This window comes from Saimiri boliviensis, chromosome 11 (genome assembly GCF_048565385.1).
Source record: "Saimiri boliviensis isolate mSaiBol1 chromosome 11, mSaiBol1.pri, whole genome shotgun sequence".
NCBI lineage: Eukaryota > Metazoa > Chordata > Mammalia > Primates > Cebidae > Saimiri > Saimiri boliviensis.
The window spans coordinates 83,868,424-83,895,510 of NC_133459.1; the positions used below are offsets into that span (position 1 = coordinate 83,868,424).

General features: G+C 40.6%; 2 protein-coding genes across 7 annotated transcripts in view; one reads left to right on the forward strand and one right to left on the reverse strand.

Moving 5' to 3' along the window:
* ODF2L (outer dense fiber of sperm tails 2 like) overlaps window positions 1-27,087 on the reverse strand; it is an 80,843-nt gene that overhangs the window by 39,946 nt on the left and 13,810 nt on the right. For 3 of the 6 annotated variants that reach the window (XM_074381139.1, XM_074381136.1, XM_074381140.1), the window contains exon 3: window positions 8,947-9,092. The exons of 1 other annotated variant lie outside the window; for it this stretch is intronic. The gene's annotated coding sequence lies outside the window, so the exon portion shown is untranslated. Of the gene's footprint in view, window positions 1-7,945; window positions 8,548-8,946; window positions 9,093-27,087 lie in introns of those variants that run through there. 2 more of the 6 variants (XM_074381138.1, XM_010346854.2) reach the window with 2 other exon arrangements.
* The window catches only part of CLCA2 (chloride channel accessory 2), a 31,278-nt gene continuing 28,351 nt past the window's right edge, over window positions 24,161-27,087 (forward strand). The window contains exons 1-2 of the mRNA XM_003921349.4: window positions 24,161-24,798; window positions 25,877-26,014. Coding sequence (XP_003921398.1) covers window positions 24,613-24,798; window positions 25,877-26,014 — 324 coding nt within the window. The 5' untranslated portion in view covers window positions 24,161-24,612. The remainder of the gene's footprint in view (window positions 24,799-25,876; window positions 26,015-27,087) is intronic.

Below are 27,087 nucleotides of genomic sequence, written 5' to 3' on the forward strand. Positions count from 1 at the left end.
AGCTGCAGACACCATCTCACTAGATGTCCTTGCTAGGCAGAGCATCTCTGAAAAAAGGTAGCAGCCCATCAGGGACTTATAAATAAAGCCCCACTTTCCTGGGACAGAACATCTGGGAAAAGGAATGGTAGTAGGTACAGCTTCAGCAGACCTAAATGCCCATGCCTGGCAGCTCTAAAGAGAGCAGTGGATTTACTAACACAGTGTTTGAGCTCTGATAAGGGACAGACGGCCTCCTCAAGTGGCTCCCTGACCCAGGTGTATCCTCACTGGGAGACCCCTTCCAGCAGGGACTGACAGACACATCACACAGGAGAGCTCTGGCTGGCATCTGGTGGGTACCCCTCTGGGATGAAGCTACCAGAGGAAGGAACAGGCAGCAATCTTTGCTGTTCTGCAGTCTTTGCTGGTGATTCCCAGGGAAGCAGAGTCTGGAGTGGCCCTCCAGCAAACTCCAGCAGACCTGCAACAGAGGGGCCTGACAGCAGGAAAACTAACAAACAGAAAGAAATCATTTCATCATCAACAAAAAGGATGTCCAATCAGAGACCCCATCCAAAGGTCACGAATCTCAAATACCAAAGGAAGATAAAACCATGAGGATGAGAAAAAACCAGCGCAAAAAGGCTGAAAACTCAAAAAACCAGAACATCTCTTCTCCTTTAAGGGATAACAGCTCCTCGCCAGCAAGGGAACAAAACTGGACAGAGAAAGAGTTTGACAAATTGACAGAAGGAAGCTTCAGAAGGTGAGTAATAACAAACTTCTCCGAGCTAAAGGAACATAACCCAGTGCAAGAAAGCTAAGAACCCTGAAAAAATAGGTTAGACAAAAAGCTAACTAGAATAACCAGTTTAGATAACATAAATGACCTGATGGAGCTGAACAACACAGCACAAGAACTTCGTGAAGCATAAACAAATTTCAATAGCTGAATAGATCAAACAGAAGAAAGGATATCAGAAACTGAAGACCAACCCAATGAAATAAAGTGAGAAGACAAGATTAGAGAAAAAAGAGTGAAAGAAATGAACAAAGTCTCCAAGAAATATGAGATTACATGAAAGGACCAAATCTACATTTGATCGGTGTACCTGAAGGTGAAGGGGAGACTGAAACCAAGTTGGAAAACAATCTTCAAGATATTATCCAGGGAAACTTCCCCAACCTAGCAAGGCAGGCCAACATTCAAATTCAGGAGATACAGAGAATACCACAAAGACACCGCTCCAGAAGATCAACCCTAAGGCACATAATAGTCAGATTCACCAAAGTTGAAATGAAGGAAAAAATGAAGGGCAGCCGGAGAAAAAGGTCAGGTTACCCACAAAGGGAAGCCCATCAGACTAACAACAGATCTCTCGTCAGAAACCCTACAAGCCGGAAGAGAGTGGGGGCCGATATTCAACATTCTTAAAGAAAAGAATTTTCAACCCAGAATTTCATATACAGCCAAACTAAGCTTCATGAGCAAAGGATAAATAAAATCCTTTATGAATAAGCAAATACTGAGAGATTTTGTCACCACCAGACCTGCCCTATGAGAGCTCCTGAAGGAAGCACTAAACATAATGAACAACTGGTACCAGCCACTGCAAAACATACCAAATTGTAAAGACCATCAATGCTAGGAAGAAATTGCATCAACTAATGGGCAAAATAACCAGCTAGCATCATAATGGCAGGATCAAATTCACATATAATATTAACCTTAAATGTAAAAGGGCTAAATGCCCCAATTAAAAGACACAGACTTGCAAACTGGATAAAGAGTCAAGACCAATGATTGGTGTGCTGTATTCAGGAGAACACATCTCACGTGCAAAGTCACATATAGGTTCAAATTAAAGGGATAGAGGAATATTTACCAAGCTAATGGAAGGCAAAAGCAGGGGTTGCAATCCTAGGCTCTGATAAAACTGACTTTAAACCATGAAAGATCAAAAGAGACAAAGAAGGGCATTACATAATGGTAAAGGGATCAATGAAATAAGAAGAGCTAACTATCCTAAATATAATGCACCCAATGCAGGAGCACCAGATTCATAAAACAAGTTCTTAGAGACACAAAAAGAGACTTAGACCGCCACACAATAATAGTGGGAGACTTTAACACCCCACTGTCAACAGTAGACAGATCAACAAAACAGAAAATTAACAAAGATATCCAGGACTTGAACTCAGCTCTGGAAAAGTGGACCTAATAGACATCTACACAACCCTCCACCCCAAAATCAACAAAATGTACATTCTTCTTAGCATCACAGTGCACCTATTCTAAAATTGACCACATAAGTGGAAGTAAACCACTCCTCAGCAAATGCAAAAGAACAGAAATCATAACGAACAGTCTCTCAGAACACTGTGCAATCAAATTAGAATGCAAGATTAAGAAACTCACTCAAAACCACACAACTACATGGAAACTAACAACCTGCTCCTGAATGACTACTGGATAAATAATGAGATGAAGGTAGAAATAAAGACGTTCTCTGAAACCAATGAGAATGAAGACACAACGTACCTGAATCTCTGGGACACATTTAAAGCAGTGTGTAGAGGGAAATTTATAGCAGTAAATGTCTAAAAGAGAAAGCAGGAAAGATCTAAAATTGACACCCTAACATCAAATTTAAAAGAACTAGAGAAGCAAGAACAAACAAATTCAAAAGCCAGCAGAAGATAAAAAATAACTAAAATCGGAGCAGAACTGAAGGAGACCGAGACACAAAAACTCCTTAAAAAAAAAAAAATCAATGAATCCAGGAGCTGGTTTTTTGAAAATATCAACAAAATAAATAGACCACTAGCCAGACTAATAAAGAAGAAAAGAGAGAAGAATTAAATAGTTGCAATAAAAATGATAAAGGCAATATCACCACCAATCCCACAGAAATGCAAACTACCATCAGAGAATATTATAAACACCTAACACAAATGAAACAGAAAATCTAGAAGAAATGGATAAGTTCCCGGACACTTACACCCTCCCAAAACTAAACCAGGAAGAAGTCGAATCCCTGAATAGACTAATAATGAGGACTGAAATTGAGAGAGCAATTAATAGCCTACCAATCAAAAAAAGTCGAGGACCAGACAGTTTCACAGCTGAATTCTACCAGAGGTACAAAGAGGAGCTGGTAACATTCCTTCTGAAACCATTCCAAACAACAGGAAAAGAGGGAATCTTCCCTAACTCAACTTATGAGACCAACATCATCCTGATACCAAAACCTGGCAGAGACACAACTAAAAAAGAAAATTTCAGGCCAATATCCCTGAAGAACATCGATGAAAAAATTCTCAATAAAATACTGGCAAATCAAATCCAATAGCACATCAAGAAGCTCATCCATCATGATCAAGTTGACTTCATCCCTGGGATACAAGGCTGGTTCAACTTACACAAATAAATAAACATAATTCATCACCTAAACAAAACAAAAGACAAAAACCACATGATCATCTCAATAGATGCAGAAAAGGCCTTTGACAAAATTCAACAACCTTTATACTAAAAACTGTCAATAAACTAGGTATTGATGGAACATATCTCAAAATAATAGGAGCTATTTATGACAAACCCACTGCCAATATCATAGGGAATGCATGATTCCCAATTTTCAAGGGGAATGCTTCCAGTTTTTGCCATGCAAAAACTGGAAGCATTCCCTTTGAAAACTGGCACAAGACAAGAATGCCCTCTCTCACCACTCCTACTCAACATAGTATTGGAAGTTCTGGCCAGGACAATCAGGCAGGAGGAAGAAATAAAGTGTGTTCAATTAGGAAAAGAGAAAGTCAAATTGTCTCTATTTGCGGATGACGTGATTGTATATTTAGAAGACCCCATTGTCTCAGCCCCAAATCTCCTTAAGCTGATAAGCAATTTCAGCAAAATCTCAGGATACAAAATCAATGTGCAATAATCACAAGTATTCCTATACACCAGTAACAAACAGAGAGCCAAATCACGAGTGAACTCCCATTCACAATTGCTACAAAGAGAATAGAATACCTAGAATACAACTTGAAAGGGATGTGAAGGACCTCTTCAAAGAGAACCACAAACCACTGCTCAAGGAAATAAGAGAGGACACAAATGCATGGAGAAACATTCCATGCTCATGGTTAGGAAGAAACAATACAATGAAAATTGCCATATTGCCCAAAGTAACATATAGATTCAATGCTATCCCCATCAAGCTACCACTGACTTTCTTCACAGAATTGGGAAAAAACTACCTTAAATGTCATATGGACTCAAAAAAGAGCCTACATAGCCATGACAATTCTAAGAAAAAAAAAGAACAAAGCTGGTGGCATCACGGTATCTGACTTCAAATCATACTACAAGGCTACAGTAACCAAAACAGCATGGTACTGGTATCAAAACAGAGATAATAGACCAATGGAACAGAACAGAGACCTCAAAAATAATGCCACACAGCTACAACCATCTGATTTTTGACAAACCTGACAAAAACAAGCAACGTGGAAAGGACTCCCTATTTAATAAATGCTGCTGGGAAAACTGTCTAGTCATATGCAGAAAGCTTAAACTGGATTCCTTCCTTACACCTTATACAAAAATTAACTCCAGATGGATTAAAGATTTAAACATAAGACCTAAAACCATAAAAACCCTAGAAGAAACCTAGGCAATACCATTCAAGACATAGGCATGGGCAAAGATTTCATGACTAAAACAACAAAAGCAATGGCAACAAAAGCCAATATAGACAAACAGGATCTAATTAAACTAAAGAGCTTCTGCACAGCAAAATAAAATATCATCAGAGTGAACAGGCAACCTACAGAATGGGAGAAAACTTTTGCAGTCTACCCATCTGACAAAGGGCTAATATCCAGAATCTACAAAGAACTTAAACAAAATTTACAGGAAAAAAACAACCCCATCAAAAAGTGGGCAAAGGATATGAACAGACATTTCTCAAAAGGAGACATTTATGCAGTCAACAAACATATGAAAAAAAAATCTCATCATCACTAGTCATTATAGAAATGCAAATTAAAACCACACTGAGATACATTCTCACACCAATTAGACAATCATTAAAAAATCAGGCAACAACAGATGCTGGAGAGGATGTGGAGAAATAGGAATGGTTTTACACTCTTGGTGGGAGTGTAAATAAGTTCAACCATTGTGGAAGACAGTGTGGCAATACCTCAAGGATCTAGAACTAGAAATTCCATCTGACCCAGCAATCCTATTACTAGGTACATACCCAAAGAATTATATATTGTTCTATTCTAAAGACACATGCACACATATGTTCATTGCAGCACTGTTCACAATAGCGACCCAAATGCCTATCAATGTTAGACTGGATAAAGAAATGTGGCGCATATATAACATGGAATACTATGAAGCCATAAAAAAGGATGAGTTCATGTCCTTTGCAGGGACATGGATGAAGCTGGAAACCATTATTCTCAGCAAACTAACACAAGAACAGAAAATCAAACACTGCATGTTCTCACTTATAAGTGGGAGTTGAACAATGAGAATACATGGACATAGGGAGGGGAACATCACACACCAGGGACTATCAGGGGTTGTGGGCTAGAAGAAGGATAGCATTAGAATAAATATCTAACATAGATGATGGGGTGATGGATGCAGCCAAACATCATGGCACGTGTATACCTATGTAACAAACCTGCATGATCTGCACATGTACCCCAGAACTTGAAGTAAAATTTTTTAAAAAGTGTAGGAAACTTGGAAACAGGCAAAAAGCTGGAAAATAAATCTCATGGGTAAAAGCTATCAAAATGGAAAAAATATTTTCTGATACTGAGAGATTAGATTAGATAATGAATTAGCTAATTCTTCTCTCCAAAGAATAAAGAAGGATCTATATTTAAAAGATAGGCTGCAGATTGGATAATATAGGGGGAAGAGTTGAGAGCAAGAGTGACTGGTCTGTAAACACAGGGCATGTACTTCAAAGCCAACATCCCATTTCCTTCTCAAAGTATTGCCCTGATTTTTCTAGCCCAACAAGAACTCTAAACAATATTATTTTCAGAATCATACAGTTTAGAATTTAATTGCTCCATAAATGCTCATATTTCAGTTTTCTTTTAAACTTGCTACTAACTGTGAGGACAAATATACACATCACTTTCTGCCCTAAAAAAATACCTAACACAGTGGGGAGCATAGATTAGGCTCTCGAATATAAGTTAAGGTGACTAAATTATTTATTGTTTAAATCTGGACACTTTTGAGATTTAGGGGCCCCATATAGAGCCTAATTACCCAGAAAAAGACTGACAAAAATGTTAATCCGAAATAAAGTCAGCATCCTTTACCAGATGTTTATAAAGGATATTCATTCCTTTCCTTCAACATGATACCTATTGCCATTTACTGAGCAGAGCATTGACTAACCTTATAAACAACATTTCACAAAAATGCTTATAAACAGCATCTCTGGTTGCTATTAAAAAGCTATAAATAAGAAAATTAAATCTCGGAGGGGTTAAATACCTTGTCCAAGATTACAAGTAAGGAATTGGTGGAACTCAGTTTTTAATTAAAAGATCTACAAGGCAAAAACACACAAACTTGCCTTAATTCAGTCAGATTTTAACACTCATAAATTCAATTCAGATTCAAGAGATGAAAACTGTTCTGGACAAGAAAATGAGTAATAAATAAGATTAAGCTACCTAAATTAAGCACAGACTACAAGTCTAAAGAGAGCAGACCGTGACCAGATCACTAAAATCCATTGTCCTAAAATCTGTCACAGGGAACTTTTGGGACAGAAAAACTACACTATAAATACACATCCATTGTGAAGTTAGCAGATAAAAATGAGAAGCAAAAAAAAACAGATCATAAACATGATGACATTCTTACTATAAGCTGAAGAATATCAGCTAATTTCAAAAGCAGACAGATTTTCTGAGGTTTGTTCCTTTAACCATAACTAAGTTGCACTTAAAACTCCAAGAACAATTCATTCAAAAACACTTGAAATCGTTCTACGCATTGGGTAATGAAGAAACTCTCTTTGAAATAGACTTTATCCCCAACAGAATAACCAGTATGGTTATTCTCAAGCAAACAAGCATCACTACTCACTAACCACCCATCTTTGGTGCCACCTTAATGGCCCTGCAGTTTACTTAATCTCGTGTTACAACTACCCCAAAGTGATGATTATTGTTTCCATTTTACAGTTACCAGTAAGGAAGGCAGGAAGGTTAAATGACCTAGACAAGGCCACACAGCTGGCTCAGTGGCAGAGCTGGGACTGAACGCAACTCGGCCTTTAGCACTCTCCACAAACCTAGGCCAATCCCGCACTGCAGGGGTGGCCTATAGGGTCTGGAACCTAGAGGACTCCTGGAGAAGGATTATTTACTGAGGATTCTTGGAATATGCCTCACTTACAAAGCCCCAAGGGCTTCCCACAATCTGATATATAACATGACGGGCGCTTAAAAGCCAACTCAGTGATTAAGAGAGCACTATTTCTGAAAGAAACACAACCATATGCAGGAACCGCCCGGTCAGGACTTCACTCTGGACAAGTCACCGCACGCTAACATCTGCCCTGACGTCCCAAGGACCACACTCTTCCTAGGAGTGTGTCTCCACGCCCTTTTCCCAGGCCGCGTGGTCAGCCTGCGAGAGGTGGAGGGTTTGTGCGGAAGTTGTGCGGAAGGGGCCGGGTGGGCCCGAGAGCCCTTTACTTCCGGTACCCACCACTGCCCTCCCTTCCAGACCTCCCAGGGCTGCCCGCGGTAGACGCCCAGGCGGAAACTCTCCACAGAGCCATCCCCAACCCAAAGGCCCTGCCGCTGCGTCCGCACGTCGTCCTGACGTCAGCCCGCCGTCGCCGCGCTATAGAAACGATTCGGGGCGCCACAGCTGCTGCAGCGGAAACCCTGGCAATCCTACCTGTGCTCGGGGTCGGCTAGGAGGGAGCGAGACGCAAGGGGCACTACAGTGGGTACACTAGGAAGGAAGGCAAGGGACGCGAGGTGGGAAGCAGGCGAATTCCTAGACCTGCTTGCCGCAGAAGAGTGCCCGCAAGTGGAACAAAAGCGCAGCTAGTAACCGGCTAGTGGCTTCTGTGGCAACGGCGGCCCGCCCCTCCCGTCAGGCCCGCAGCCGGCTGCCGATTGGCCGGGGTCAGGGACCGGGCGCAGCGCCTGCAGCCATTGGCGAGTGTGAGGGGCGGGGCACGGAGGGCAGCTGTGTGTCTGTCTTTGATTCTCGGGACATCCTCCGCAACAAAATGTCAGAAGTGCTGACATTAAGAAACCCGGGTCCGCCGGGCGCGGTGGCTCAAGCCTGTAATCCCAGCACTTTGGGAGGCCTAGGCGGGTGGATCACGAGGTCAAGAGATCGAGACCATCCGGGTCAACATGGTGAAACCCCGTCTCTACTAAAAATACAAAAAATTAGCTAGGCATGGTGGCCTGTGTCTGTAATCCCAGCTACTCAGGAGGCTGAGGCAGGAGAATTGCCTGAACCCAGGAGGCGGAGGTTGCGGTGAGCCAAGATCGCGCCATTGCACTCCAGCCTGGGTAACAAGAGCGAAACTCCGTCTCAAAAAAAAAAAAAAAAAAAAACCCGGGTCCAATATGGAGAATACAAAGACCACCAGCCACCTATGGCTATTTCAAACATTTGAAATGTGATGGTTCTGAATTAAGATATGTTGTAAATGCAAAATACATATTGCTTATGAAAAAGAACATAAAATATCTTGATTTTCATATTGAGTATGTTGAAATGATATTTTGGAAGGCAGTTATACTCACCACTATACCACCAATGCCACCAGAATTGATAGTTGAGTTCAATGAAATATATTACCAAAATTTAACCACAACTATTTCTTTTCTATTTTAAAAGTAGATAGTAGAAGATTTTAAATTACATATGTGGCTCACATTATATTTCTACTAGGTGATGGGGTCTAGAGATGTAAAGAAGTGGTAACAGTTGAGTTTTTGAGAACAATCAGTTCTTCTCAATTGATTCACAAGGTAAATTCCTCAGATGAAGTTCAGAATTTGCAAGGAAGACAAGACCAGCCCTATAAGACAGGAAGGGAGGAGTTCTTCAGAAAGCAAAAAACTCTGTAATTTCTATGTATTAAGATAATTGAGCTATCTGAATCCACCCAGCCTCTCTATCACAAATCTAAAGATTCAACTCCTTCCCGGTCAATGCCTTAATTTCTCACGTAAGAGACTGATGAGTCTGTTTATTCAACTTACCTTGTAATTTAGGTCTTCACAGAATTAATACTTGATTTGGATGTATCATCCCAGCAAGTAATAAAGTTTTAAAGTAATCATAGATGCTCTCTGGGTCTCTGAGCTTACCACATTTTTCCTTAAGCATCCTAGTACAGTCATAAATCACAAAATCACCCCACAATCTTTGTATTCTTCATTCCTGTCATTCCCAACAAAGGTGTGTCTTCAGTGACTACTTAATACCTGAGGACTACAGGCCACTTTTAATTGAGATATAATTTATATTCAATAAAGTACATACATATTAAATGTCCAGAGTATGAGTTTTGCCAATTATATAATTATGTATGCTCATGAGAATAACTAAAACAAGATTTAGAACATTTATATCAGCCCAAAATGTTTATTTGCATCTATAGCTCGTCAGTTCACCAAAACTACCCTCATGCTTCTCCCTCCTACCCTAGCCCACACACACAGAGACCACTACTTTCTAATTCTATGACTAGAAAGTATTCTAGATGTTAATGTTGCCTATTCTTTGTGTTCATATTAATGGAATCACACAATATTTATTCCTTTTTGTCTGTCTCTTTTTATTCAAATATATATATATATATATATATATATATATATATATATAGAGAGAGAGAGAGAGAGAGAGAGAGAGAGAGAGAGAGATTTATCCATGTTGTTGTAGGGGTTTGTTTGTTTGTTTTTGTTTGTTTGGTTTTTTTTTTGGCTGAGTAGTTCATATAATTTGCATCTTTGTCCTCTCCAAATCTCATGTTGAAATGTAATCCCCAGTGTTGGAGGTGGGGCCTGGTGTTGGAAATGCTGAATCATGGGGGCATATCCCTCGTGAATGGTTTAGCACCATCCCCTTGGTGAAAAGTGAGTTCTTGATCTGAATTCATGTAAGAGCTGTTGTTAAAAGTGTGTTGCACCTCTCCAGTCCCAACTCTTTCTCCTGCTCCCATCATGTGATGTGGGTGCTCCCCTTAACCTTCTTATAAGCCATAATTATAAGTTTCTTGAAGCCCATACAGAAGCCCAGCAGATGTTGGTGCAATGCTTGTACAGCCTGTAGAACCATGAGCCAATTAAACTTCTTTTCTTTGAAAATTACCCAGCCTCAGGTATTTCTTTGTAGCAACATAAGAACAGCCTACTATATAGTAGTATTTCATTGTATAAATACAACACAATTTGCTTATCAGTGCTCCTGTTGAATAGACATTTAGGTTGTTTGCAGCTTTTATTTATTATGAATAAGACTGCCATAAGCGTTCTTTAAAAGGCATTTTATTAACATATGCTTTCATTTTTCTTAGCTAGGAATGGAATTACTGGTTATAAGGTATAAGTATGTTTAACTTTACCAGCAGTGTATGAAGCTTCCAGTTGCTTCACATCCTCACCAACATTTAGTAGAGCAGTATTTTTTATTTTAACTGTTGTAGGGGTGTGAGGTGGCAGCTCATTATGGATTTCAATTTGTGTTTTCTTGGTAACAAATGATGTTGAGCACCTTACAGTTATTGACCATCCGTACATCCTTTGTGAAATGTTGCTCAAGTGTTTTACCCATTTTTGTATTGGGTCATTGTTTCATTATTGATTTTCAGGAGTTGTTTACATATTCTGAAAAACTATTTTGTCAGATATATGTAGCTACTATTTTCCTCCTATTTCTTGTCCATTTTCTTAGTAGTATCTTTTGAAGAGCAGAAAATTTTTGAGACATCTAACTTATTAGCATTTTCCTTTTATAGTTTAATGCATCACAACTCCACATTTGTGAAGTCACCACGTTTTCTTTTAGAAGTTTTATCATTTGAAGCTTTTATAAGTAAGTATATGATCTATCTCAAATTAAGTTTTATAGGAATGATGTAAGGGGTCAAGATTCACTTTGTTTTATACAGATATCCAATTTTGCTACCACTATTTATTTAAAAAACTTTCTTTTCCCCACTGAATTAATTTAGTACTTTTGTTGAAAATGATTAGACCATATATGTTTTTGTTTATTTCTGGACCATCCATTCTATTCTAATAATTTATAACAGAAACATTTGCCAACATCACATTCTCTTGATTACTGTAGTTTTATGTAAATCTTAAAATTGGGTAGACTCCGTTTACTACAAAGACAGTTGTCCACAGGGTAAGTCAGACAAGAATTGAGCAAAATCTTGGGGGAACAGAACAACATTACTTTTGCAAGACAGAGTATCAGCAGGTGTCTTAGTTTGGACTGATGTAACAAAAATATAGACTGGGTGGCTTAAACAGAGATTTGAGAAGTCTGAGATCAAGGTGCCAGAAAATTTGGTTCTTGGTGAGGGTCCTCTTCTTGTTTGCAGAAGAATGCCTTCTTGTCGTATTCTCACATAGTAGGGGGAGAGAGAGAGGAGGGAAGCAAGCTCTTTCATGTCTCCTCCTTTTGTAAATAATAACATCTTTTTTTTTTTTTTGAGATGGAATTTCTCTCTTGTAGCCCAGGCTAGAGTGCAATGGTGTGGTCTTAGCTCACTGCAACCTCTGCCTCCCAGGTTCAAATGATTCTCCTACCTCAGCCTCCCAAGTAGCTGAGATTACAGGCGCCCGCCACCACACCCAGCTAATTTTTGTATTTTTAATAGAGACGGGATTTCACTATGTTGGCCAGGCTGGACACGAACTCCTGACCTCAGGTAATCCACCCACCTTGGCCTCTCAAAGTGCTGGGATTACAGGTTTGAGCCACCGTGCCCGGCCAACATCTTTTATGTGCATAGAATTATAAATTACAAACTATTATTTTGCTTAATCCTTTAAACCACCATGTGAGGCAGGCAGGCTGGGGAATATTAGCTCCCATTTTACAGACAGAGTGAAAACACTGCAACCATATTTAGTGTAAGAGCTGGGATATAAGATCTGGGCTTCTATACTCACAACTGCTTTTTTTTCATGACTTTGTGATACATCATTTAAAAGTACTTTGATCTCACAGTGTTTTGCAGTGTAAGAGTAACATCTATAGTATCCATTCCTAGCAGGTTAACTGTGAAGCCAACCAACCTAATTGATTACCTCATAAACTGGCACATTTTAAGGCATTCTTATACATCTAACCCAATTTCCAGCTTTATTTGAGGGCCCATAAGCCAAAATGAAGAAAGCTGTTCTGAAAGGACAAGGAAATACAATGGTCAGGGATGTTTTAAAGTTTAATCTAGGCCTGGAACATCCTCATCAATTTTTCAGATGGCAAGCTGAGGCAATTGAAGGGAGTAGTACAAGGATCCACTTGTGAGGATCCACTTTAGAGGTGAACATTGATGGAAAACACAAGCAGTATTAGACCCACTGTTTTCAGGAAATCCCTGAAAGCTCCGTTGCTAGTTTTCTACATTATTACCAGCAGGACAAAGGGCAATATTTCTGAAGACTAGAATATGCAAAGACAAGATTTATTAAGCTGCCTGCCTGGGGCCTAAAAAGCCAAACAGTGCTAACTTATCCATGCCAAACCAAGAAAATGGTTCATTCCTTCCTGATCTGGGCTTTAAGGAGAGGGCTGATCATCAGAGAAACTAGGTAATTCTATCCTGAAGCCCAGGAGAGAAATGGACATTTCCCAGAGTTCTAGGAGGCACAGGGGGCCATATAATCTGCCATGTGAAGAGAAAAAGCTACCTTGGTATGCTTCAGTCTTCCACAGGACATGGACTGGCTTTGAGGACTTGATTTCCTAGGACCAAAGAATTTTTCTTTGCTCTTGCTCTGCCAACTTTCTAGTGCCGCAGCTAGTGACCATGCCCACCCACTGTCATGTCTTTTCTCATAAGAGCATTAATCCCATCATGATCCATAAGGATCAAAAGCCTACAGGCAGTCTCAAGTGCTCCTTGTGCTACCACAGGCCTCAACTGAAACCATCTGTGGTCACATGCACATCCAGCTCAAACGGGTGCCTCTGGTCAACTACCCCTAGGGCTTGTGCCTGCTGAATAGCCTCCTTGGCTGCCAGGAAGGCAGTCTCAAGACACATCATCTTGTTAACCAATGCAACTGTTTTATCATTTGAGCTAAATGGGGCACAAATGCCTGCCCCAGGAGGGGGCAAATCCCAGGAGGCCCACAAAAGTTTGCAGGTGCTTCACTGTGATGGGGTGGGGATATGCCTGAATCTTATCAATTATAGCCTCTGAGATGGCCTTTGTCTTACCCGACCAGATTACTCCCAATACTTTAACAGATAATCTAGGCCCTTGGACCTTGGATTCGTTGACGGTCCAACTGCATGCTGCAAATGTAGCTGCAAGAGGGGTGCTGCCACTTCTAAATCTGCAAGAGAATCAGAGGTTAACATAGTATCATCAATATAATGGAATAGACAGACCCCTTCTGGACATTGCCAGGTGGCTAAATCTGTGGCAACTAGACCATGACATATGGTGGGGCTATGCACATAGCCCTGTGGTGTAAAAGTCCATTGTCCCCTATCTCATGTGAAGGTGAACTGTTCCTAGCTTTCTGGAGTAATGTCTATGTAGAAAAATGTATTAGCCAAGTCCACTACATAGTGCTACTGTCCCAGTTCCATTGTCAAATGGTCCATCAAATTCATGATTGACGGTACAGTTGCATGCAAAGGGGGTGTTACTTAATTCAGTTCCTGGTAGTCCACCATCATCCACCAAGTTTCATCAGGCTTTCTAACTGGTCACACCGGAGAATTGTAGGGGTTGTAGGTGCCCACACTATATGCACCTCCTCCAGCTTTTTAATTGTCTCAGTTATCTCTATATGCCCACCTGGCAAATGGTATTTATTGACAGGCGGAAGTGACCTGTTGAGGTTGTGGCAGGACCTGAGGCTATTGATGGGTATGTCTATGCCACACCGGCTTCCCAACATACACTGAGAGTCTGAATTACCCTGCAGTGGTTTGTAACATCAGGCCATGTAAAATGTCTACCCCCAGAATGTATTCTGGTATGGGAGAGACATACATAGTAAACAAATGAAGAGCCAAACGGCCGATGCCAAGGTGCAATACAGGTTTCCCTTTCACTCACCAGCCTCCATAACCATCACTGTATGCAGGTTTGCCTGGAAACTTATCCAGGTTCCCATAAACAAGGCCGCAATCTGTGCCAGTATCCACCAGTGCCAGCACCTGCTGTACATTGGTGGGGGAGCAGTGGATCACTAATTTCACATGTGGCCTCTAGCCATCTGGTGTCCCCCAAGCTGGGGACCTCAGCCAGTTCCCTAATCAAACAGAAAAGGCTCTACATTTCCACCTAGCTGCAGCAGGTAGTCTTTGAGCTGAAGCACCTGAGTGGGACCAGGTGGTGCAGCAAAGTTCTTCTCTCCCTTGGGCATTTTGTGGAATAGCTGCTCCGAGGACAACTGTCTTCACAAAGTTAAGAGTACTTCATTGGGCTGCTTATCAATTTTCTCTTGGCCAACCTCAGCCAAAATCAAATCTATCCACTTCTGTGAGCATGTCACTCATTGGGGCCCCCTTTTCTCCCATGGTGGGGCCCCCTGTGGGCAGGACATCTTCCCCTTCTTTACAGTGTGGACCCCTTGGCCCAACCAATGGCCTTCTGCTTCTCCAAGAGCTGCCATAGCAGTACTCACTTCATGTAGATAGCACACTATGCTCGGGATGAGGACAGCAACTAGGAAACCAAAGGCACTTGGGGGAGCAGAACCCAATACGAGATCCCTCATGTGGGAGATGAAACGATCATCATCTGGCCCCTAGGTATTCAGGTCAAACAGTGTCAGCTTGTTGATTGAAGGATACAAAGTATTAATCCTGGGTGTCTCTATGAGGGTGTTTCCAAAAGAGATCAACATTTGAGTCAACAGGCTGGGGAAGTTGGATCCACCCTTAATCTGGTGGGCACAATCTAATCAGCTGCCAGTGACTATAAAGCAGTCAGAAAAATGTGAAAAGGAAAACACGGGCCTAGCCTCCCAGCCTACATTTTTCTCCCATGCAGGATGCTTCCTGCTGTCTAACATCAGACTCCATGTTTTTCAGTTTGGGGACTCGGGCTGATTCTCCTTGCTCCTCAGCTTGCAGAGAGCCTAGTGTGGGACCTTGTGATAGTGTAAGTTTTAATACTTAATAAATTCTTTTATATATATATATATATATATATATATATATATATATATATATCCATCCTATTAGTTCTGTCCAAGAGAACCCTAATTAATACACGTAGCTTGCAGCATACCCATCTCCCAGATGACTTGCACTAAATCTGCATACAACACATTTATTTAAGGTTTCAAATATTTCACTGGTGTCATTCCACATAGTCCATATGGCTGCCCATAGCCACTCAATCAAGGTGTGCTCATCTTGCCCTTGTGCCAGCCACCTGATCACCTGCACCTGCTGATGGAAGGAGGGGTGAGTCGTGATAGAGGCCAACTTTTCCATCTCAGAGGCAGAAGAGGAGATATTATCTGCTTTCTCTTCCCACAAACAAAGCATTCAGGTGGGCAGAGGTTCCCTAGGATGCTGGCAGCACTGCTTGCCTAACTCCTGCAGCTCAGTTGGGGTGCAGTTGCAAGCAAAGGAGTGTTACTTAATTCAGCTCCTGGTAGTCCATCATCATCTGCCTAGTTTCATCAGGCTTCCTAACTGGTCACACTGGAGTACTGTGTATATGAAGTATGTTGCATTACAGTGGGGAGTCCCTGAGCCTGCCCTTGTGGCCCCAATGGCTGTTCATGATCTACCTTCTGATGGGCTACTGAGAGAGCCCACAATGGGGGTTCTTCCTCCTTGGTATCAGATGCAGTGGAGGTCTCTGGCTGAGACAACCGATCCAGACCTGCATTCACAGCTGCTGCTGCTTCTGCTGCTGCTGCTGCTGCTTCTGCTGCTGCTGCTGCTGCTTCTTCTTCTTCTTCTTCTTCTTCTTCTTCTTCTTCTTCTTCTTCTTCTTCTTCTTCTTCTTCTTCTTCTTCTTCTTCTTTTTCTTCTTTTTTGAGACGGGGTCTTGCTCTGTCACTCAGGCTGGAGTGCAGTGGTGTGATCTCAGCTCACCGCAGTCTCCATCACCCAGGTTCAAGTAATTCTTCTACATTACAGGGACACACCACCACACCTGGCTAATTTTTGCATTTTTAGTAGAGATGGGGTTTCAGTATGTTGGCCAGGCTGGTCTCAAACTCGTGACCTCAGGTGATCCACCCACCCAGCCTCCCAAAGTGCTGGGACTACAGGCATGAATCACCATGCCTGGCCCATGTCAGCTTCTAATTCCTTTTCCAAGCTCTGGCCAGGCCTCCAGGCGCCCTGCATATATCTGCAGGTCCCCATTCATAGCAGCTTCTAACTCTTTTTCTGAGCTGTGTAGCCAGGCCTCCAAGTGCCCCGTGAGCACCTGGAGGGACCTTACCTGCACTGCATCCCTCAGGGATTGGGTGTGTACTTCTAGTAGCGCAGTCAAAAATGCCCATCCAACTCTGCCAGCAAAGACTAGTTCCTTCTCAGTGCTCTGCACTTCCAGCGACTTCAGTGCCTTCTCCATGCTTATGGGGGACCCAGTCACTGCTGCCCAAGTTTCCACTGGAGCCCATCCAAGCAGCCCAGTTGCCACTGGGTACCACAACCCATGTTGCAGCTGCATGGCTGACCTGGAATCAGTGGGTACCAAAGGCTCACTCATCTCAGGATCCTGTTCATAATGCCAATTGTCAGGTTCTAACTGAGGTCTGAGGGGAGTCGGTGAGCAAGTGGTGGGTAGCTGGAAAAATATTCAAGGAATCATAGACGGTTTTGACATGGCTTTATTATCTCTCTGGATGCAACTGAGCTGTACGTACAGCGTTAGCAAGGTAACTATACCTTTTACTGACAATAGTGGCTCCAAGCCAAGCACGAGCTCATGTGGGTGATCACCTAATGTGTCTCACATGGTGTGGTTACATAATGCACAGGGTTATGCACCTGTGTTCCAAACCCACTGAGTCACGCTGCACTGGAAGTCCACCTCAGCTTATTCCTGACTAAAGCTCAGCCATTTCCCTTATAAGAATGTTGCCATTTTCACTTAATGCTAAAGTTTTATTTTTTTCCTGCAACATAAATACCTCTCTAGGTCCCCCATAAACTCTTTAATAAAGTCTAAATTGCTGCAAACACAATATACCCATGTTTCTTTGAGAAATTCCAAAGACTACATTTAAGACAGTGTAGTGAAGCAGCAGGTATGGATCTGGAAAGCAAAAGTTTTGAGAAGTCAAGCATCCAGGGTAGTCGCAGAAATTTAGGAGGGGCTTGGTCTTTCACGGGCCATGAAATTGACAAAGGTAAAAGCCAGTTATACCTACATCACTGAGGAGCAGAAGAACTCCAGCTGACAATACTGATAATTATACTAATTAACAATTACTGTAGAATTAGCTACCATTTATGGAGCATTTATAGATGAAGCATTAAGAACCACAGTCTTATAAGCTTAAACTTGGACTACATTTTTATGTCATTTTATTACCAATGACTATGGGTCTCAGGTCATTTTTGCCATTGTTTCTCACTTTTTCTCTTGCAGTCAGCATTATGTTAAGGCCATCTGGGCAGGCAAAGAAGTATGATTCTTCCCTTTAATAAGCCCATAAGCTAAAAGGCTTTTATTTCACCCACACAGCAACAATATTCAATAGGGAGGGAAAAGGAAATTCCAAGAAAGTTGGAGGAAGACAAACCAACCTGTTGTCTGAGCTTTTCCTCCATTCCTCGATGGCATTGTAGTTACACCCTCCAACTGGCCCCCATTTCACTTGCTACCTCCTCCATCGACTTTCAACTCAGCAGCCAGAGTGGTCCTTACAAAAAGAATTTCTGAAGGTCATACTATGTCACTCCACCAAATTCATCACTGATTCCCCATTTCACAGAGTAAGCTCCCATCCTTTACATAAAGGCGCAAGCTTTGCATTACTTGCACACCAGAGGTCATCTGGATGCTTTAGCCTCTCCAGATCCAGAAATTTTACCTTCTTTCTCACTCCACTCTCCTGTGCCCACTCCACTCTAGCACCAGCCAGTCTCAGCCTCTTGCCCTCCAACCTGCTATTTTGCTCTCAGGTAGTTGCATTATTTCTCCCCACACTCCTGATAATCTCATCTATGAGGCCTTCCTCGCACCACCTAACTCAAAATAGCAAACCCCAACTACCACCCTCTCATTGCCTCCCCACTTTATCTGATTTCTTATTCTCCACAACACATTACATTATATTTCTTTGCTGTCTCTCTCCCTTCTCTGGAATGTAATTCCATCAGGACAGGACTTGGTTGGTTTTGTTCACTTATAAACAGCACATAGAAAAGTGCCTGACATCTAGTAGGAACACAGTTTTGTTTTTAACAGCTTTATTGAGATACAATTGACACAATTTTACTTTTGAATGAATGAGTATGCAAAAAGAGAAAGTAAGAAAAGTTAAAGGCAATCATTGAAAATTACTCATTTGAAGCTATGTGTTGGAGATCACCGAGGAAGTATAAGAAGTTAAAAAAAAAAAAAACGCTCGTTAAAACAATTTTATCACGGTTCACATATGATCAATAAGAACATAGATGGATTGAACTAAGGGACAGGATTTTAATAATATAGAAGTGATTGTGAATTTTAAGATTCTAAAACTTAAACAATAGTGTTACCATAAAAATGCGTACCTATTCACCTGGACCATTTCAAACTGTTCTTGAAAAAAAAGCGTAAGTAATGCAATGTTTTTCTCCTGAATTCTGAAGAATACACAGGACTTTTCCACAGAAGGTAAAAATGTGTTTAAAGACTACAAAGACTACCTCTTTCTGGTGTAAAGGCGATAATCGCAAAGTAAATCATTAGACATTTCCCAGGAGTTCTCCTGACCAGAGGCTACTTTAGGTATGGCCCAAGGACCAATGGCCTCATCCACATAAATAAATTTCCAATAGTATTTCATATATTAGTCAGATTGAGTTTAGCATAAGTTTTTAATGTATATTATAATGATTTATTCATTCTTTATGGATAATCACTAATTAAAGATATCATTGATTGGCTGAAATTAACAATTCCCTGTTAATTCATAATTCATCTTTTAGTGATGACTATAAAATTAAACAAAGGCTGCATCAGTCATAAATTAATTTACATTTATGTTGGAAATGTAAGGGAGCATACTGAAAGCTTAATAGATATGTAGAAAATTGGTCTCATCTGAGTCAAAATCTCCATTTGAATAGGTGATTCTTGAGTATAATAATACTTGAAAAGCACTGTTCTAGACAGCTTTTGGTACATTTTGGAAGGAGGTCTGTGCAGGCCCCTTCTGTTGCTGAGAACTTGTTTAGATTCAGAGCTTCAGATACCTGCACCCCAAGAACACAAGGGGGAGCCCTAATACCCCAGTTGCCAGATCTTTCAACTGGTTGTAGTTGCTTCCTGTTCTTCACAGGGCAGGCAAAGTGAAATAGAGTATCAGAAGCAGCAGAAACAGAGGAAGGAGAACAGAAAACACCTGCTACCCCTTCCCAGTGGGGTTGCGGCCAAGAGGAGAATCTGGCAAATCCCTGGAGTCTCAGAAACATATGGAGGCCACTGTCAAAGCAGGAAGCAATCAAGGGAAAACTAGGAAAGAACAGAGTTAACACCTTGTGCTGCTACTTCTGTGTGCTGTTCTGAGTCTCCCTGGTTATTTTTCATATCTTTAATAAGTTTCCCTACACTTCTGCTTTCTCTTTTTTTCCTCTCAAAAGTAACAGTAATCATGATAATATCTAACATGATGCTATATACTATCTGGTACATAGTAGATACAACAACCTTTTACAAAAGGCAAGTTCGTGGCTGTTTTGCAAATGAGAAATGTTCCATCTCCTTTCTCCTATTTTTAAAATTGGGTTATCATTAAAAGTATTTCTTGTTTTTCATTCATTTTGACAAATTTTGGAGGGTTTGGGTGTGTCTGTATACACATAAGATAATCTGTTGAGTTATTGCCACAGTGAAATGAATGAGGAAAGTGAGGAAAAATAATACCATTAAGTAGATCAACCCCCTTTTGGCTATAATAAAACCAAGCCTCAAGAGTTTAAGTAATGCGACTTGGATCCTACAGCAAGAGAGTAAAACCAATATCTCCCATTCTTTACATTCCACGGGACACTCTACAGTGGACCGATATGCAGAGAAGATTTAAAGATATCACGGGAGCTCAATCTTAACTTTATGTCCAAGACAGAGCTCACCTAAATGGTCTTTTAAAAAAGATAGCTACTCTTACAATTATTTAAGTTCCACAGAAGCAGAATTTTTAAGTTCCTGTGACTCATGAGATACAGTATGATGGAGAGGGGCTTTGAAAAGTGCAAAGCACCATACAAACATGAGAGATTGTTTCTAATAATGACTGGTGCCCATAAGCCTTTATTGCTGAGAGTGTCTTCACAATATCCAAACTCAGTGCCTCTTTCTGCAATGTGAGACAGTCCCCATTTTTCAATTTTGGAGGCTTTTCACCATCAGATTCTCAAGCAGCTGTCTCTGCAGTCACTGGTTTATCCTGATGGGCTCAATTCTGACCTTGTTTCATAGTGTTTCACTTTTGTTCTTGATCTCCATTCTTTGGCATGGTGGTGATTTGACTACACAGATGGCTTCCCAGACCCTATCTGGACCATCCACTTTGTCCCTTTGCTTTGAATGGAATCTAAATTGGAAGGAAATGGGATAAAGGGAGTAGAAAACATACCATCTGGGCTCTTGGCAAACTCTTTGTTTAAATTCTTAGTCTTGACAATTTGTCTCACTCCTTTTCTGATTTATTTCACAGGAATTACATAAACTAACGTGGTCTATGAGCTGTGCAGCTCAAATCTGTACAGTATACTACCTTTTCTTCTTCTAAATGGGATTGTTGAAACCAATGCCTGGGAGGAAATCATCCAAAATTTTCTTTGAATTCCCCAAGATGTCAAATCTCCTGACTTCTCTGACACCAACTGGATGTTCTATTCACTTAGATTGTGGGTCTGTACCAGCTGACTCCATGAAAAAGAATAGGCAGGCCCTTCTGGGGCCAGGTTGAACTGCAGAGTCAGACAATGAACAAAGATGTGCTTTAGATTCTTCAGTTACTGAAATTGAATAACTTATTTTCTTGAAAGCAGAATAAAAGCAAAGCAGATTCCTAGAGTTTATATAACATTGAAATAAATACTTGAAAACTGTATTCCTCCTTTCTTTTCCTTTACATATATTTTCTTTCTCAGATATTATAAAATCTAAAATTATAGCTATGACCAGTGATTTTTTTTAAAAGAAAGGATAAAATGTTTGCTTTATTGACAAAGTCACACTTTACAAAAAGATGCTGTGCTCAGATATAATTTCTGACTCCTTTAGTCAATTCCATTTTCTCCACCTTTATAGTTGTGTCTGCTGTAAGGTCAGCCTGATGACAGGGGAAGGCAGGAAAAAGAGACCTTCAGCTGGCCTGGTCCCAGACCTGGTTGCTGATAACAAAAAAGCTCCAAAGGCTCTATCTGTAACTCTGACTCATTGAGCAAAACGATGCACTTCATTTCAAATAGCCTTGGCAGTTTATTTTCTTATGCCAACCTCTTATGATTTTAAGAATAACAAAAAAGGGCCCTGACTTATAAGTTAAAAAAAAAAAAAAAAGCAGATAGATAAGGGTAGATAACATACCTAGACTCTCAAAGCAGGCTAAGCGAAGCCTGAGTGAGCTTGTTCAGGTTTCAACCCAAGTGAAGTTGGACAAAATTGGTCATTTGCAGCTGTTCTTTATAAAGCTGCATGTACTCTCTAGCAAATATTCTCCACCCTCACATCCCAAGTGAACCATCATAATGATAAAAGCAAGTGGAGAGAGTGCTGAATGTCAGTCCTCAATCACCCCTCCCACAGCAAATAACCTATACAAGTGTTAAAAAGAAACTTCCCTGGGTGTTGGCAAAAAAGCCACCCTTACAGTGTGCTTAGGAGTTTAGTTTTTGAGCATATTGCTTTACTGATGGGAATATTTTTATTCTTAAAACCATAAGAGGTTGGCATAAGAAAATAAACTGCCAAGGACATTTGAAATAAAGTGCATTGTTCTGCTCAATGAGTCACAGTTACAGACAGAGCCTTTAGATCAGCCACACCTCTGTCCTTCTACTCTAAAGACACAGTTTGAACAAGTAGAAAATATCTATGGCTGGGAATTCGGTTTAGAAGACAAGTCAGATAAACTGACCTTTGAACTTTAGGGTGAGACATTGGGCAGCCATGTAATGACCAGCGCCATCTCATTCTCCAGGGGTGTGCCCTACCCAAGCACTGCCTGTCAAGAGGGAGAAAGAGGGAAACTGCTTTAGAACAGAAGAGATGCCTTCTAGAAAACAAGAATGGGGGGAATAGTTTTTACACTGTAATCCTGTGCTCCTTGGCCATCTGGTTTTATTTACTTCTCCAGACTCCATTCATTCAGTCATTCGACAGAGAGTTTACTGAGCTAGGCACTGGGAAAGTACTGAATAAAAACAGACCCCATTCCTTCTCTCATACAGCAGGAAGCTGACAATCAATTATATGGTATAAATGTGACATTGTTACCATGTTCATGCAGCAAAGGTGAGTTATCTGATGCTATGGAAGCATGAAAGAAGGGAATTTGACCTAGTTAGGAAGCTCAGGCCGGGCTTCCAGGACACAGCTGGAATTTGAAGGAAAAGCAGGTAAGAAAAGGCAAGAGAATAGGTTTCAAGCAAGACAGCAAGAGGAAAAAAATCTCCTCAGCATCTGTCAACAGAGCAGTACAATGCCAAAGCCCAGGTTCAGAAGAATCCAACCTTGGTGGGAAGAAAAGTGACATCACACTGGCCATGAAGATGGAAAGCAGAGCAGAAATGAGACAATGTTGGTGATGAAATCCCTGTTGAGAGCAAGACAGACCCTTTCCTAACTGCTACACTCCCCTCCCCAGCAACTTTCAGAGAAGAGGCCACAGCAGGGAAGAGTGTGTAGGTGGTTTCAACACTCAGGTTTTGCTGGCTGTGGACCTCTAACCCTGTGAATAAAACTTTTTCTTTAGTTTTACAACAGCTGTCACTGTGCAGTGTTCTTATACACAAAGAGGAGGGAGAGAGGAGGTTCCTAAGATAATTCAGTAGCTAAGAGAGAACATATATACTGAAAAACCACGGAATTTGGAGTCGGTTGGTTCATTTTAGTATGATGATAATACTCCCAACCTTGAGCAAGTTACTTAGAATGTTTTGAGCATTAGCTCTGTCACCCATAAAACAGGCATAGTAAAATACTTCACCCAATAAATGTTAGTTTCTTCTCTCACTGGCTAATTTTCATAATCAGAATTTCTGAGCCTCAGTGTCTGTCTTCATTTGAAAAGTAAAAATTATACCTGCATCAGAGTATTGATATTTAAGTGAGCTTGTTTGTAAACTTTAAAGCATGAGGTAAATATCAGGTATTATGAATCGGTCATAAAATATTTGTGAATGTTACTATATATTAGATCCTATTTTAGGTCCTGGAGAAATGGAGGGTTGACTGAGGCAGGGCCTTGACCTCAGGAGAGAGCTGAAGGAGAAATCTATTCTTCTTCCTGGTACAGAGACAAAAAGTAGCCAGGCCAGAGGGAGAGGACTGCACAGGCACCCAAGTTCCTGGCGGTTGGCGCTCCGTGGGGGATATCTGATACCTGACTCCCAGTCATCAGCTGAGAACTTGCCCAGACTATCTGACCCAAGGGCTCTAGGGACTGGGCTGAAGAATGGATTTCTTAATCTTCAAAATAAACAGGCAAGGAAATCTTACAACAAATGAAAAATTAGAGCAGTAGAAAGTAGTTGTGCCAACTGATGGAGGAGGTTATGGAAAACAAGGAGAGGAAATCACTATAGACTTCTGTGTTTCTACTGCAAATGGATTGAACAATTCAGATACACTGACTTCCAGCCCCATCAGCCAGATTTCCTACTTTTAAACTTCTCTGGTCTTATTCCTCTCTTCTTTCTGAGAAGTTATAAAATGAATGAGGGGCAGAAGGTTTCTTGCCCAACCATGATTCAGGAAGCAGCTCAGCCACAGAACAGGCAAGTGTAGCATTGCCTAGAGAAAAAGGACTTGTAGAGGCAGGTCCCAGATGGATCCACCCCAGATTTTTCGAAGAAGACACCTCCTTCATCTTATGTTCTAAAACCTTGCAAGCTCAGGAAGAAACTACCTGCATCCGCACTGAAAACCTGACACAATGTATGCAGCCTGCTCAGTGTGAGTGAACTGGAGACTTCTCTACAACATGACCCAAAGGGGTAATGCAGGTCCTATTTGTGACCTGAAGTTTGTGACTCTCCTGCTTGCTCTAAGTTCAGAACTCCCATTCCTGGGAGCTGGAGTACAGCTTCAAGACAATGGGTATAATGGATTGCTCATCGCAATTAATCCTCAGGTACCTGAGAATCAGAATCTCATCTCAAACATTAAGGTGAGTGGAAATTATGAAATTAATGTGAGTATCCCATTTGATCAGACCTGTAGCCTTCTTTAAAAAGCTAACTACCCTGCCTGGTTTGTATTTGAGTAATAAAACGGCATTTATAAAGGATAGTGCCACAGCTTTATGATTATGGCTAACTAAGCCAGTCTGTTCATCTAATTCTGTGTAGTCTCAGCTCAGAGTGTTGACCTAGTCTCTTTTGTTATTGTTGGATTTCTAAATCTTCAAAATAAACAGGTAAGGAAATCTTGCAACAAATGAAAAATGACTTGAGGGTAGTTAAAAGTAGTTGTGCCAACTGACAGAGGTTATGAAAAACAAGAAGAGGAAACTGGGGAACTGGAATAAACTGGGACGAGTTCGTATTTAAGCTCCAGCTAAGTGCCAGGCATTTTACATTGTTGGTTACTACTAATTTCAGGTCTTTTCTTTTCCTACATGACTATTTTCAGGGTAGCAGCTTTGAAAAAAAAACCCAACTATTTGTGACAACAAAGATTGAATACTTAACTAATGAACAAGCATGATAATGAGCATGCTTGTTAAAATCATATTGCTGGATTCCATCCTGAGGGTGAGAATTCTTAGGCAGAAAGAGTGAAAGTCTGTGTGGAGGGCCAAAAAGCAAAATTATTTCTTTTCACTTAGTGTGCTGTAACATAATTGACCATTTTTACTTTAATATGGCAAGGGAGGATCATAGCTTTAATACATAAAAGCTTCCTTTTAGTATTGCTTTTAGTCAAATCAATACATAAGGTGTGGTCTTGAACGTGCCCACAGGTGTGACATGACAAGGATTTGCTCAGTAGTAGCTTAAAAGCCTTTCTCAAAATTGGGAAAACTATGAAGGCAAGCACAGACATATAATTAGTGTCCTAAGATCTTCCAAATAATCATTTAAAGTTAAAAAAAATGATTCTATGTTTTCCAAAGTCTAGTGCTTTCTCTAAAAGAAGTGGGTGTCTTCAAATTATTTTCAATATTTTTATTACTGTTTAAGCATAAATCCGAAACATACAGGATTTACAAATGATAAAATCAGTTTTTCTTTTCCTGGCTATAGGAAATGATAACTGAAGCTTCATTTTACCTATTTAATGCTACCAAAAGAAGAGTATTTTTCAGAAATATAAAAATTTTAATACCTGCCACATGGAAAGCTAATAATTACAGCAAAGTAAAACAAGAATCATATGAAAAGGTAAGACTCCAGGATTTCCTTCAGTGGTCTTAATGGGAAAAAAAAAACCCACAAAAATATATTGTGCTCAAACTCCAAAAGTGAGACGTAAAAACAAATCATGGGTATTAAAAATATAAATAATATTTTTTTTCTTTTTTTTTAAATTGCATTTTAGGTTTTGGGGTACATGTGAAGAACATGCAAGATTGTTGCATAGGTACACACATGGCAGTGTGGTTTGCTGTCTTCCTTCCCCTCACCTGTATCTGTCATTTCTCCCCATGCCATCTCTTCTAAAAATATAAATAATATTAATGGGCTGAATGTTAACAAAATATCTGAGAATAAATGAGTGCAAATTGTGGAGTAAAAAAATGAGTAAAATTCCATTGCCTAAGTAGCTTCTCAGATCTCTTTATTTTGTAACTTACAGATTCTTTTCTGAAAAGTTTGGTTGAGGATCAAGAACTAGTCTTATCCTATTGAGGATGAACTGCAGAAAGAGAAGTTGCAATTATGACTACCTCCTTTTACCATTCTGTTGGTGACAATAAACAAGCATGTCCAGACAGAACTATAAACCACCATGCATATAAAAATATGGCTGTCTTCTCATGCCATGGGCTAGATTATCAGAATTTCACATTAGCTCAAGTCCAGAATACTGTTTTAGAGGAGTAAGGAGATTAGAAGGAAGGGAGGAAGGATGTGGGGATGTGGATAAGTAGGGGAATGGCTACTTTTTTTTCCCCCCATCAAAAAACTTCACCTTGAAAGGTTCTCATAAGTTTTAGATCATGATTAAGCACCCATGATGATGTCTGGTACATGCTACTCTGCACACTATAAGTAAATGTTAAATAATATAAATGGTAAGCCACTGTTTGAAGTCAACTGTGAACAAGAGCCCACTGCAGCCACCAGGAGGGCCAGAAGCAGAAGCATTGACAACTTAACTCAGTGTTTCAACAATGGAGTGGGTTTGAGACTGTAACTGCGTCTCTAACAGAATGACTCAAACATGTGGTAAAGCTTTCCCCTTTCCTTACTTCTGACCCTCAGTATGAAATATACTAAGTCTGTTTCATTCT